At 39.8% G+C, this 14,143-nt stretch overlaps 1 protein-coding gene across 2 annotated transcripts; it reads left to right on the top strand.

Annotated features, from left to right (window-relative positions):
• The first annotated feature begins 1,587 nt into the window (after positions 1–1,587).
• TOMM7 (translocase of outer mitochondrial membrane 7) lies at positions 1,588–13,900 on the top strand. Of its 2 annotated transcripts, none has more exons than XM_027968509.3 (3): positions 1,588–1,746; positions 4,983–5,031; positions 9,224–13,900. In XM_027968509.3, exons 1-3 carry the CDS (start codon positions 1,644–1,646, stop codon positions 9,237–9,239), a joined length of 168 nt encoding a protein of 55 aa, XP_027824310.1. In that variant the 5' UTR covers positions 1,588–1,643; the 3' UTR covers positions 9,240–13,900. The 2 variants fall into 2 exon arrangements, with proteins under 2 accessions (XP_027824310.1, XP_060270535.1); XM_060414552.1 differs by lacking the exon at positions 9,224–13,900 and adding an exon at positions 5,420–9,054.
• Positions 13,901–14,143: the final 243 nt, after the last annotated feature.

Below are 14,143 nucleotides of genomic sequence, written 5' to 3'. Positions count from 1 at the left end.
AGGTCAAAGACATAAAAATCTCTTACAGCCTTGAGTGAGTGAGTGAGTGAAGTCGCTCAGTCGTGTCTGACTCTTTGTGACCCAGTGGACTGTAGCCTACCAGGCTTCTCCGTCCATGGGATTCTCCAGGCAAGAATACTGGAGTGGGATACCATTTCCTTCTCCAGGGGATCTTCCCGACCCAGGGATTGAACCCAGGTCTCCCTTGTTGGAGGCAGACGCTTTAAGCTTTGAGCCACCAGGGATGCAATTTCTGGCCTTTCCTGACAAGCTAGAGGAGTAGGATGGGGTAGGAGGTGGGAGGGAGGTTCAAGAGGAAGGGGGCATATGTATACCTGTTGCTGATTCCTGTTGATGCATGGCAGAAACCAACATAATATTGTAAAATAATTATCCTTCAATTAAAAATAAATAAATACAGGAAAAAAAAAAAGTTCAAACCTTGAGGTAGAAGCCCAAATGCGAACTGCAGATGGGCAGTTACTGAATCAGAAGTTGGGAACTTCAAAGGTAAGCAAAGGCCAGGCCCCACTCCCAATTAATCATAATTGGTAGGAGTCGGCCCCCAAGAGTGAGCCTTTTAATCTCCTCATTGATTCTATTGTGCAGCCAAGGGTGAGGATCACTGCAACTCTAAACGAACGGGGGCAAGAGGGGTGCTGACTACAATGAAATTCGCCAACTTCTCTGAAAACGTCCTGATTTTCATGCGAACTTTCCCAAACTTTAAGATGCTGACAAGTAATTTAAAATTTAAAAATAACCAAATACTTTGGGAGTCAAAGAAGACATGGACAGACGCTCTGTTGGGTGTCAGTTTGTGATCTTCCTTGCAGATCAACCTTCAGTTTGAAGAAACAAACTGATAAAGTTCAGTTCAGTTGCTCAGTCGTGTCCTACTCTTCGCGACCCCATGAATCGCAGCACGCCAGGCCTCCCTGTCCATCACCAACTCCCGGAGTTCACTCAGACTCACGTCCATCGAGTCAGTGATGCCATCCAGCCATCTCATCCTCTGTCGTCCCCTTCTCCTCCTGCCCTCAATCCCTCCCAGCATCAGAGTCTTTTCCAATGAGTCAACTCTTCGCATGAGGTGGCCAAAGTACTGGAGTTTCAGCTTTAGCATCATTCCCTCCAAAGAAATCCCAGGGCTGATAAAGAGGGAAGTTAAATAACTTGTCCAAGAATACACGGCAAGTGAGAATAAAAGTTGGGACTAATATTCAGTCCTTAACGTTCCTTCTCTGTTAGATAAAAAACACTTGGAGATAAACTTTGAAAAGTGGGTGCGGGTGTAGGAAGAGAAAGGGCGTTCTGGGCTGAAGGAACCTCCTGAACATTGCCCCAGGCATCCAGCAATCAAGGAAACCTGGCGATTCCTAAATTGTGCAAAGGGAATTTGGACCTCCTAACGAAGAGAATTAGCAGCAGCAGCAACGAAGAGAATCAACAACGCATGCGCTTTCCACAGGCGGGGGCGCGGAGGGGCGAGGCAGGTTAAGGAGGATGAATTGCGACCTTCGTTTGGCGACGCTCACGACTCCTGCCGTAAAGGCCGGTGTGGCGCGTGCGCGTCTCCTTTTGTGCAGATTCCTGACGCTGTTTGCTGCTGTTGTCTCACGGGTGTCGGCAGCGCTGTTACAATGGTGAAGCTGAGCAAAGAGGCCAAGCAGAGGCTGCAACAACTTTTCAAGGGAGGACAATTTGCCATCCGATGGGGTTTTATTCCTCTCGTGATTTACCTGGGTCAGTGGGAGAAGAACCTGGTAGGAGACGGGAGGGAAGAGGGTGCGGATGCTGAGACTCCATTTTGGCCTGAGGCGTGAGGGAGAAACGCGACCACGCCGAGCGCGTCTTTGGTGCCTCTCTGGTCAAGTGTGGTCCGTCTAAGCTGAGTTCGCGTTCTTGTTCTATCTACCCCCCCGCCTTTTTTTTTTTCTTTCTGGTCTTTAACAAGTCACGTAATATTTCCCGTGCAGTTACTACATCTGTAAGCAAGAGGTGACCTACTTTTCAGGATTTGGGGGACCTGAAAAGTCCTGATGTGCGTGGACCTGAGGGCCTGATGTGTGTGAAAGTGATTAATTCACATTTGGACACTAGGTGTGTTTTCGGGAAGGTTATTGTCACCTTGCCAGGTGGGCCTAAGTGGAAAGAGGTTCTAAGCCTTGTGGGTATGCCACTGCCTTGAGGCATGATTATGACAATGGTTGTTGGATGCATCTGCGTTCTCACGTGCAGGTAAAGGTTTTACGCGCGGGGAAACCGAGGCATAGAACAGTTTTGTTCTTCGCTGAAGGCCACACAGCTGTCAAATGGGGGAGCTATGAACTCAAGCAGTGGCCTATCAAGGCCCATACTCTTAACCACCATGCTGTATTGCAGAAATTTGAAAGTGGTAAGGCCCATATTTTTGCGTAGGGCCGCACATTGAGACTTTACACCGTTTCTCGCCTGGGGTAGTTTTGTATTTTTAAACTGATTGCCCGGTTCAGGCAGTAGGACGGAGTGGATAGCGTTCCGCCTTTGTCAGTTTGAGCGTAGAGTTTGACATTTTGAAAAACTCCGGTTCACATTTCACAATCCTATGACTTTTAACTAGATGCTGCTGCTTGTTTTTGGTTTTATGTTTTTTAGGTGTCACGTCTTTTATAAGACGAGTACATTCACTCAGCCTTGACGGAGCGTTTGATTATGCTGGATATTCCGTAGGCAATTGTGGCTCCCATTTCCCCATGACTTGCAAGCCAACTAATAACCTGGAGATAACTTCAGAATGCAGGGCTTTGAAAGACCCTTTTCCTCCCTTATTTTGAACGCATTTTTTGGGCGGGAGGGGGAGCGGGGTTTGGCTGCACCGTGGTCATGTGAAACTTGCGCTACCAGATATTGAACCTGCACTCCCTGCAGTGGGAGAGCGGATTCTTAACCGCTTCCCAGACTACCCGGGAAGTCCCTACAACACATTTTTTGAAAACGACTTACCTATTTGGCTGTGCCAGTTCTTAGTCGTAGCTCGTAGGATCTAGTTCCTTGACCAGGGATGGATCCCTGGCCCCCTGCTTTGGGAGCAGAGAGTCTTAGCCACTGGACCAGCAGGGAAGTACTGCATTTTTAAAAGAAGCATTAGTTCCCCAGATTTTAGTAACTTTGTGTAGGTATTGAAAATTAGAGCAAGTAATTAGCCTGCTCTTACAGGCTGTTATTCCCTTCTTTCTCCCAAACTGTCCTCTTCCCCAGCCTTCACTTATCTGTAGAAGGGCCCAGTTTTGCTAGGCAAACACTGGGAGGAGCTGTCCTTCTAGCTAAGGAAGGAAGTTAAGGGGTCTTCGATTCTTCCCCTTCTTTGTTCTGTGTCCTATTTCCATTGTGTGTGTCCTGTCCCATTTTAGTCTTCACCTGCTTTCTTTGTCCATGTGGAGTCTTTGCTCTTCTATAAGTCTTTTTCAGGTACCTTTTCTCCTCTCCTTTTTGAAATTCCTTTTCTGTTGCCAGAAAGCTGCAGCTGGTTGTTAAAATCTGTATAAGGAGGGTTTTGGTCTGAAGAGTAGATAATGCTTTTCCACCCTAGAATTATTTTCCTTTTTGTGCACACTGGCTATTTTCTTTTTACTAGGATTACCAGTAATCCTACAGTTTAGTGCTGGTACCCTTGTGTCTAGCTCAGGTGGAGACTGATGTTAAGGTTATCTTTTTATCTTTCCTTGTTAACCACTGTTTTTTCCTCATACTGTATCTAAGCTTAATTTTTGGTCTGACCTAGTTCCCATGCTTTACTTCTCCACCTCAGCTCTCAATAAAATTTTGCAAGTGCATATTGAATTTCTTGTGTAGTTTAGTTTCAAACAACCTTTTAGTGCTTCTTAAAGTACAGTGGGAATATAGTGCTATAAAATAGGACAGTGACCTGATAAAGCATCTGTTTGGACATTTACCAACAAAAAGATTTTAGTGAGTTACCTGTTGGAAGACAGTTCTCCATAGTGTCTTGAATTTCTATAAATCTTGTGAGGAGAGGCAGTGACCACTCTTTGTTCATGTTTTTAAGGATGTTTGTAGGGTGGACAGCTTTGGAAAATAGTACCAGGGTAAAGGGGAGGCATGCTGTCCCTGCCCATTATAAAAGATTCTGGTTCCCCAAACACAGGGTCAGGGATCATCTTTAAATGCTGATTACAGCTATTGCTAGTAGTAAGAGCATTGATTTAATTAACAATAGCTTGAAGGTTTTTTTTCCCTCTATCACCAGCCTTTGGTTGCTTTGTAAAGAGAGGTTCATGGGGATAAAATAAGATATCTTCAGTTTTTTTCTTTTTACAGAAATAGACTCACAGACTCACAGAACTACCTCGTGCAGGGTGGGGAAGAATGAGGGGAATGGATAGTTAGGGAGTTTGGGATGAACAGGTATACACTGCTGTATTTAAAATGGATAACCTACTGTACAGCACAGGGAACTCTGCTCAGTGTTATGTGGAAGCCTGGATGGGAGGGAGTTTGAGGGAGAATGGATACATGGATATGCATGGCTGAGTCCCTGTACTCTCCATCTGAAACCAGCACAGCATTGTTGATCAACATAGCATTTTTAATCAGCTATATTCCAATAGAAAATAAGTTTTTTTTTTTAATATGCTTTAAAAAAAAAAGTCTTAGTACTCTGTAGTTCTTCATTCAGTTTCATTTGGTAGTTTGTCTTTTTTGTGGGTAATGACTAAGAATGAAAGACAGTGTATGCTAAGGGCTACTATTATAGGAATAAGGTAGTTTGTCTTCCCTACTGATTAGTTCTGCACATGATCGCATACTCTAGAGAAGATTCAAAACTATTCTGTTGCACAGGTAAATCTAGGTAATTCTGGTAGATGTGGATGTCATTTTAGCTACCAAATACTGATTTAGAAAGAAAACATTGTAAATTTTTTGTCTGCTAGAGTTTTAATTGGTCTTTATTCTCTTTCTTCCCTCTCCCTTTCCCCCAGGATTTAAGAGGGGTGCAGATCCTGGAATGCCTGAACCAACTGTTTTGAGGTACTGCTCTTACAAATACGCATTGCAGGGCAAATGTTCATATATAAATACTAAATCATGGCAAGCAGAAGAGAAGTAGTGCTAGGTATTGTAATGGAGCTTTATCAGTCAGGTGTAGTTTTGGGCTGTTGGAAAATTGCAGCAATTTGCAGACCAGTCTAACTTTCATTATGGGGTAACTGCTTTCTCTCGTCTTCTTAATTTCTGTTTACTGTGCTGTGTTATAATGAAGCATGTTTTAAAAGGAAAAGAACTAACGTATCCTGCCACTTTAAAAGCTGAACTGTTCTTAATTCCCATATTCCTGTCTTATCCTTATTAAGATATGTGAAACTTTCTGTATCATTCTAACAACAGTACAGATAATTTTTTTTTCACCCCAAATTAGAATTGCTGCTACTGCTTCTAAGTCGCTTCAGTCGTATCTGACTTTGTGCAACCCCATAGATGGCAGCCCACCAGGCTCCCCCGTCCCTGGGATTCTCCAGGTAAGAACACTGGAGTGGGTTGCCATTTCCTTCTCCAATGCATTAAAGTGAAAAGTGAAAGTGAAGTCGCTCAGTCGTGTCTGACTCTTCGCGACCTCATGGACTGCAGCCCACCAGGCTCCTCAATCCATGGGATTGGGGTGTACTGGAGTGGGGTGCCATTGCCTTCTCCGAATTAGAATTGATAGCATATGTATTTTCCAGTTGTTGATCACTTAGGTTTTTCAGGGTTTTTTTAGTATTTTAATTAACAACATAACAAACATTTTTATGTGCATAGGTTTTATAGGTTTAGATTTATTTCCTTGTGATAAATTCTCATGGGATTAATAAGTCAGTGTACGGACATTTCAGAGAAGGCAATGGCACCCCACTCCAGTACTCTTGCCTGGAAAATCCAACGGATGGAGGAGCCTGGTGGGCTGCAGTCCATGGGGTCGTGAAGAGTCAGACACGACTGAGCGACTTCACTTTCACTTTTCACTTTCATGCATTGGAGAAGGAAATGGCAACCCACTCCAGTGTTCTTGCCTGGAGAATCCCAGGGACAGCGGAACCTGGTGGGCTGCTGTCTAAGGGGTTGCACAGAGTCGGACACAATTGAAGCGACTTAGCAGCAGCAGCAGTATGGACATTTGTGGCTCTGAAAATGCATTCCTTTCAAATTTCCTTTCTCCAAAACAACCCTGATGGTGTTGGATAAACACTGGTGAAAACTTCTACGTACACACACACAGCTACACGGAGTATATATATACATATACTTATATGCACGTGTGTGTACATACTTGTGAAAACCGTATGTATGCGTGTGTGTGTGTGTGTGTGTGAGAATCTGGAACAGGAAGAATTACTTTGTAGAAAGGACTGGTACTCATAGCACTGGGATGAGTAGCGCCTGTGCACAGGTGCTGTGGAATTCCACCTTGACCTGTCTTCCAGACATTTCTTGTGGATTGTCCTAACAGACTTTTTACTGCTATTCTAGATCTGTTTCTTCACACTCCTAATCTAAGCTACTATTTTCTAGAATGGGAAGAATAATAATGGTCATATTACTAACAGTCATTTGTAGTGTGTCAGCCACTGTGTTAAGTGCTTTATATACAGCATCACTAATTGTTACTTCAGTCCTTCAGAGCTGATCATACAGTCTGTGGGTGGTGATGTATGTCTGTCTCGAAGGCCTGTACACTTTCCACTGGGTCATGTGGCCTCCCACAGATAATATGATCTGCTGCTTAGCACAGTGCGATCTGATATGAATTTCCTCCACCTTCTCTGCCTTGCCAGTCTCTCCTTTTCTCAAAGCAAGATTTTTTTCTGCAGGGTACTGCCAAACGTGCCGTCCACATGTCCATTTATGCTGTTACTCTTTACTGATAAAATTCTTCAAGGAATGGTCTTCACTCCCTGCTTCCTTTCTTCCCTCTCTTTTCTTAATCTTTTGTGGTACAGCCTCTTAAAACTGCTTTCAGAGGTCCCCATCAGGCTTTTTTTTTTTCAGTTTTTACTCTTTGAACTATCAGTTTTCTTTTTTGTAAAACGGGGACTCAGGTAATGTGTCTGCTACTGAGTAGCTGATTGACCTTAGACTAGTTATTTCCTAAGGGAAACAGTACCTTAGGAAATACTATCAGAGATGGGACTACCTTGTCAAGCTGTGTGAACATTTTTCAAGGACTGAAAATTATCAAATATTTCTTTCCAAGAGGCTGTTAACCTAAGATGAAGTTTCGTCTTTTATAAGTTTATAAGATCTGATTTATAAGATTGTCCTGAGAATTGAATAAGATTATTGTATGTAAAGTATTAACAGTGCTTGACACATAATGTATGAGCAATAAATAATAATTTTTAGCCTTTCTCTGTCATCTCCTTCACCCCACTTTTCTCCTGTGAAAATTAGGCTCTAGCTACATGATACTGTGTGTGAATCTCAGAATAAACTGTATTTTTTAATGCCTTTGTCTGTATGCTTGTTCTCCATCTGCCTGGAATGCTTCTTCCCTTAGTTTCCACTAGATGAAAACCTACCCTTAGAAAAGCTCAATCTCAAATTTATCACCTCTTCCTTAAATCTTTTCCACCTTCTCCTAGCAGAAACTGCTCCATTTTTTGTGTTTTGCATCTCATTCTCTGCTTTGTATTATGCTTGTGCTTGTTTTCATTCGTTTTGTCCTGTGAGTACCTGAAGTAGCTGCCAGATACTTGGGGAACACTTTGAAAGTGCTGAATTAACTTAATTAAAGGATACTAACTTCTTTGTGGTGTTGGGGCAGGAATTGATATAGCATTTCTTCTTGTACAGTTTTTAGACTGGACCTGCATGCTGGGAAACAGTATTTTGTGCCCCAGGTGATACAGAACCCAGCAGTGGGGATAGATCTGCCCTTCTGTAGTACTGGCTTCAGATATCTCACCAGGAGTTGGCCCTTCAAAGTGAGGCAGCCACCCCCACTCCCCTGCCCGCTGTTTCATGTCTTTATCGTCATCTCAGTGTCCTCTCCTTTCTGGTGGTGATGATCATTCTTTTCTGTCATTAGGGACATTTTCTGATTTCTTTCCAGGGGTATTTGTGATTTAGGAAGGAAATGAGTGCTGAAAAGGGTTATCCTGTTACAGAATTTCATATGTGATGCTGCTTATACTGGGAAGACTGACTAAAGAGGTCTTCCTGGGTTGCCTAGTCTGAAAGGAATAGAGTTGTATTTGTCAGGGTTTTCAGTTATGTAAATGTTTTATTAATGTAAAACTCAGGAATATAAAGTTTATTGTTTATATATAAATTTATTTATATAGTACTTATGAAAATAATGTAGTTCAAGATTTACTGGTGTATTTTCCTTGTTAACTTGTTGGATTCCTTGGGATTAGGTCCCCATTCATCGATATCCATCCTCTTTCACACAGGATGGTTCTGTGTATTAGGTTGTTTGATATGAATGCCTTATTCGAAATGCAATATTTAGTGAATAAGGGGCAATATCTTAGTAAAACATTATTTAGGCAAAATACATGAATATTAACTAACTGGGAGAATGATTGTTCCCATTATCTGTATAAGGCCAAGGAAGATTTTCTTTTCTGTTTATCTTAGTTGCTCAGTGCCAGTGAGGAAGAGACCTTGATAAATGAATATTTTGTTTTCATATCTTAACTGTATGCAAATATACTTGGGATTTAATGGGAGATTTTAATACACTTTTGAAAACTGAAAATAAATGCATGTTGGTTTGCTTTATACACAAAAGGAAAATACTTTATAAATACAAACTTAACAGAATGCTTATATTGTCATTTTGTAATGCAATTTTATTTAAGTTGACTTACTACTAGAAACTACATTTTTAATCAACAGGGCTTAGAAATAAAACACATCTTGTCTCCTTTCTGTATCTAACAAGGATATACCTTTATTTTCTGGTTTCATCAATCCTTCATGTCACTCTTTTGATTGACCTCAATTTATGTTTTCCTTTTTGTTTATAATAGGTAACTACAATTAAAAGTAATAAAATTGTATTTCTTTAAATAGGTCTCTGCTTTTTTTTACTCAGTGAGATTGATTCTTCTGCTAATTCTGAATTTGATGGTTGAGTAAACATGAACATAAATGTATAAAATCTTCTAGTTCTTAAGCTGTGTTTGAGAAGCTTTTACTTTGGGGTTTAATTTATTTCTCCTCTTCACAAACATTTTAGCTTACTTTGGGGATAAAGGACTGTTTGGTCATCTGGTTTTGGAAGCAGTCAATGCAGAGGAACAACATGGAAGGTGTGCTCTCTGGCTGGGATAAGAGATGGGACATCGTTCAGACGGTCACCAGTTGGATGGCACAGGGCTCTTACTTCTCAGATGCGTCTGTGGCAGAGTGGAACCTCTACTGACTTATTTATGATAGACTGTATTAAAATAAATGTTTTTAACAATGTTATGTCTTGAGTCCTTTTTGAATTGAACCTAATAGGACTATCAGGTAAAAATTTAGCTATTTGGTACTTTTTCAAAACAGATCTATGTGTCTAGATGATACTTTGAAAAAGGAGAACATTTCCAAGTTAATTCATGTCTGTTCACTTAACAAATGGATTCTAGTTTCCTTTGCAATGAATTAATAACTCCTTTTGAGATGTTCTGAGGTAGTAAAAGGAGAGAGAGCTCTCTGTGACGTACTGGGCCCTAACTTCCAGGGGTGACATTCTGATGAAACAGGATTCTTTGGCTGTGTTGGCAGGACATGAGAATGGCATTGGAGGCTTATATGTCTGATTTGTGAGTTAAATGTGAGTCTTAAGATTTCCCTCACTAGGAAGCTGGAGGTGGCTGAGCAGGAGCCTGTGGAGATCTACACAGAACAGTAGTACTTCCTATTTTCTGATAAAAGCGTTTATGGGAACTAGTTCAGTTCTATGTTGTGGTTTCCTGGGACCTTTATCTGTATTTGAAGGCACCAGTCACCTCCCTTTTTCTTAAACTTAGCTTTTGTAATTCTCACAAAACAGATCTATTTCCTTATTTGGGGGAATTGTAATTAATTATAAGAAAGTAGGCTTGAAACAAGTGATGACACATTGGATTGAATGTTTTAAACGTCTGGGTCAGAGAATGATCATGAATGTGATCTCAGGTAACTGGACCAATCATTACCAGAAATATCCTCCTTATTTCTAATGTAAAGCCCTCTTGGCGATTTAAGTTTTGTTATCTTTGCCTTGGAGATGTGGACTATTACGGAAGCTTATTGCATAAGGGAGTTTTAAAGTGGAATTCTTGAGAGCTAACTGCAGGGAAATCATTTCTGGTATGTACTTAATGTAATTGCTTTAATATTTCATGAATCTGAGTGTGTATGCTTTTGCTAAGAGCTCTGACTAGCTTTTAAATCCCCTAGAATTGCTTAAAATTGTGGCTGCTTTCTACACCCCCATTCTTTCTACTAAATGGGTTGTCAGTGAATTTTTGTTAATATTTTGGTACACATTTTTCTTTTTCACTCAGGATTTCTAGAACTTGAGAAAATAAAGCTATGGCAAGTGCCCAATTTGATAAAATACTTACATGGATAAGAAACATAAGTGGTTTTGTACTTCAGGAGGTAACTTGTAGTTGTTTATAAAACCCAGAAATATTTTTGAAGTAAGAAATTGGGAATTAAAAAGAAAGGGACTAGTTCCTAGTTCTCATATCTGAGGAAGCTAAGGAACAGAATTTAAGCATTTGTTCAAGGCACAGGATAAGAACTGAGACTAAGTCTACACTTTAAAGTTTATTATAATTAAGCTCCTACATTTTATTGAACTTTAGATTTTAGGACAGTGCAGTCCTGTTGAGCAAACGTGAGTCTGTTCTGTGTTAACTTTTTATTATTTAAAAAAAATTTTAAAAGTTGGAGTATAGCTGCAATGTTGTGTTAATTTTTGCTGTGCAATGGATTATTTCCGACCTTAATTTTGCTTAGACAAACCCTGAGCCGACAGGACCTGATTTGAGTCCTGGTCCTGCTACTTAGTTCCTACTGCCCTTCATAGAGAAGTCACTTACTCTTTAGACTGGAGTTTCTTCCACAAAATAGGGATAATACTAGTCTCAATGCATTAGTCCCTAAACCACAAGAATACTGGAGTGGGTAGCCGTTTCCTACTCTGTGTGGTTGGCATAGCTGATCCTAGACTAGCAATCCTAGTCCTAGAAGCTTGTTAGCAAAGCACATTTTCAGCTGGATCAGAAATGGGATGACCTCCAATGACGTGTGTGTTTTAATTACTTCCAGCGTTGTTTTAAATTAAACTTGTTATCTGAGAGAGCTGTAGAGTTCAATACAGTATAAGAACCCATATAGAAAGATCCCTTTACGCGTTACCTAGTTTCCTCGAGTGGTGGCATCTTGTAAGACTATGATTTCAGGATACTGATGTTGATACAGTCAGAACTTTTCCATTACCACAAGCATCTCTCAGGTTGCCTCTTTAATAGTTAACCTCACACCCTTGGCAACTATAGTAATCTATTGACCATTTCTATAGTTTTTCTCATTTCATTTTCATATGTAAGAAAGTTACATAAATGGAATCATACAGTAAGTAACCTTTTTGGATTGGCTTTTTTCCACTCGCTGTAATTCTTTGTAGATGGGTTGAGGTTTTGTGTTTATTCAGTTTATTCCTTTTTATTGCCGAGTAGTCCATGGTGTGGATATATGTAGAGGACACTATTATGAATAAAGCTGCTATGAGCATTTGTGAACATCTTTTTGTGAGATCAATCTGTATTTTAAAAAGCCCTATCATGATGGTACAACTCAGACTTATGAATACTGTCCTAGGCTTGCAGTAACCTTGCTTCCCAATAGGCATTAAAGTCTTCCCTATCATATCCAGAGTGATCCTTTTAAAAGTAAGATCACATCACATCCTGATCAAACTCTCCAGTGGTTTCCTATCTCACTGAGAATAAATGCCCAAATCCTTTCTATGACCTACAAAACAAATCTGGTTTTACGTGCCTTTGATCTGTTACTCACCTAGGATTCTTCATGTTCGCTTGCACTCTTGCTATTTTGATTTCTTGTCCTTCAAAAAGGACAGACATGTTCTCACTTTGGAATTTGGGTTAGCTATTGTCTCTGCTGGAATTATTTTTCCTAGATATACATGTGTGTGGCTTTATTCTATTCTCTGCCCAAATGCCATTTTGATAGAGACGACCTCTCTGATCCTTATGTAAAATAGCAAACTCCACACCAGTCTTGTCACTCACTGTCCTTTTTAAATTTTATTTTTTAAAAATTGAAGTATAGTTGATTTACAATATTGCGTTAGTTTCAGGTGTACAACAAAGTGATTCAGTATTCATACACACACACACACGCATATATATGTATGATTCTTTTCCATTATAGGTTATAAGATATTTATCTGTGCTATGTAGTACGTCTTTGTTTTTCTATTTTATATATAGTAGTGTATCTATTAATACCAAACTCCTAATTTATCCCTCTTTGGTGACCATAAGTTTAATTTCTCTGTAAGTCTATTTCTGTCTTATAAATAATTTATATCATTTTTTTGATTCTGTGAGTAAAGTGGTATCATGATATTTGACTTTGTCTGATTTTGACTATTAGAATGATCTGTAGTTCCATTCACATTGCTGCAAGTGGTATTTCATTTTTTTATGGCTGAATAGTATTCATGTGTGTATGTGTCCATTCATCTGCCCGTGGACATTTAGGTTGCTTCCCTATCTTGGTTAGTGTAAATAGTGCTGCTGTGAACATTGGGGGGTGTGTATCTTTTTGAATTAGAGTTTTTTTCAGATCTATGCTCAGGAGTGAGAGTACTGGATCATATTTAGCTCTATTTTTATTACATAAGGAACCTCCATACTGTTCTGTATAGTAGCTATGCCAGTTTGCATTCCCATCAACAGTGTAGGAGCCATCCCTTTTCTCCACGCCCTCTCCAGCATTTATTGCTTATAGATGTCGGCCATTCTGACTGGTGTGAGTAGATACCTTCATTGTATATAGTTTTGATTTACATCTCCCTGTTAAGTAGCAATATTGAGTTTCTTCATGTGGCCACCTGTATGTCTCGTTGGCCCATTCTCACCTTTCACCTAGTCTTCAAAGAAGTTTTATCCACCTGATTTTATATATATATGTGTGTAGTCTTATCTCATTTCGAAAATGCAAACTACGTCAACACAGGATATTTTTATGTATTTTTAGAGGCTAGCACAGGTCCTGACATGTAGTAGATGTTCGATAAGAATGAATGGGTGAATAAGATTATATGTGTTAAGTGTAAAATGCTTTGAGAACTGGAAACTTATGAATCATTGTAAAGGGCCAGTATTATTCTCTTTGTTATTCATAATTGGTAAAAAAGCTTTCATGAAAGATGACATCAAAAGATGTTGGGAGGCGATGATATGAGAGGGAATGTTTACTATGACTTGGCACTCTTCATTTCGTCACCACAACAATGCTATGAAGTAGGACATTAACTCCATTTTACAGATGAAACAGGTTTGGGTCATTTTCCCCAAATCACAGAGAAAACTTGTATTTGAACCCGTGTCTGCTAACTAAAAGCTTATGATGTTATTGATATGTGCCACCATTAAAAGTAAGTTGTACAACTAATAAATTGGTATAATAGACATTTACAGCAACTATAAAATATTAACATTCCAAGTTCCATAAAGAGGGCCCATCTACTTCATCCAATATCCAGGGATCACAAATGTAATTTACTTGAAATTATTATGCCAGCTGTAGTAAACTAAATGTTTACTTCTGTTATCTTTCCTTGAATAGCCTATGTTTCTATTGAGGTATATTTTACATACAATAAAATGAGCATGTCTTAAGTGTACAGTTTGGTGAGTGCTTCCAGTTTTGTATACCCTGTAACCACCATGCCAAGATGGGGGCCAGGATCTCCTTGAACCTGGGATCCTTAGTGGATCACACATGGTAGGTGTTGAGGAAATGCTTTTGAATTAAATGATAAACTTTTTTGAGGTTGATCTAGAAACTATAGGGAAGTTTGAATTGACGTTCTTTCTTTCCTGTAAGAAGCAAAGATGTGTGTATAGTCCATGGGGTGACCCGGGAA

The sequence above is a fragment of the Ovis aries genome, chromosome 4, assembly GCF_016772045.2.
Source record: "Ovis aries strain OAR_USU_Benz2616 breed Rambouillet chromosome 4, ARS-UI_Ramb_v3.0, whole genome shotgun sequence".
In the NCBI taxonomy this organism is placed as follows: Eukaryota; Metazoa; Chordata; class Mammalia; order Artiodactyla; family Bovidae; genus Ovis; species Ovis aries.
Note: the sequence above shows the minus strand (reverse complement) of the source record. Positions and strands in the feature narration are given on the sequence as shown.

Bases quoted from the DNA above. Each gene is read 5' to 3' on its own strand.
- TOMM7 (XM_060414552.1), top strand. From the start codon at position 1,644: ATGGTGAAGCTGAGCAAAGAGGCCAAGCAGAGGCTGCAACAACTTTTC. The intron at 1,747-4,982 runs GTCAGTGGGAGA...CCTTTCCCCCAG, and splicing joins TCCTCTCGTGATTTACCTGG to GATTTAAGAGGGGTGCAGAT. The intron at 5,032-5,419 runs GTACTGCTCTTA...ACCCCAAATTAG, and splicing joins CCTGAACCAACTGTTTTGAG to AATTGCTGCTACTGCTTCTA.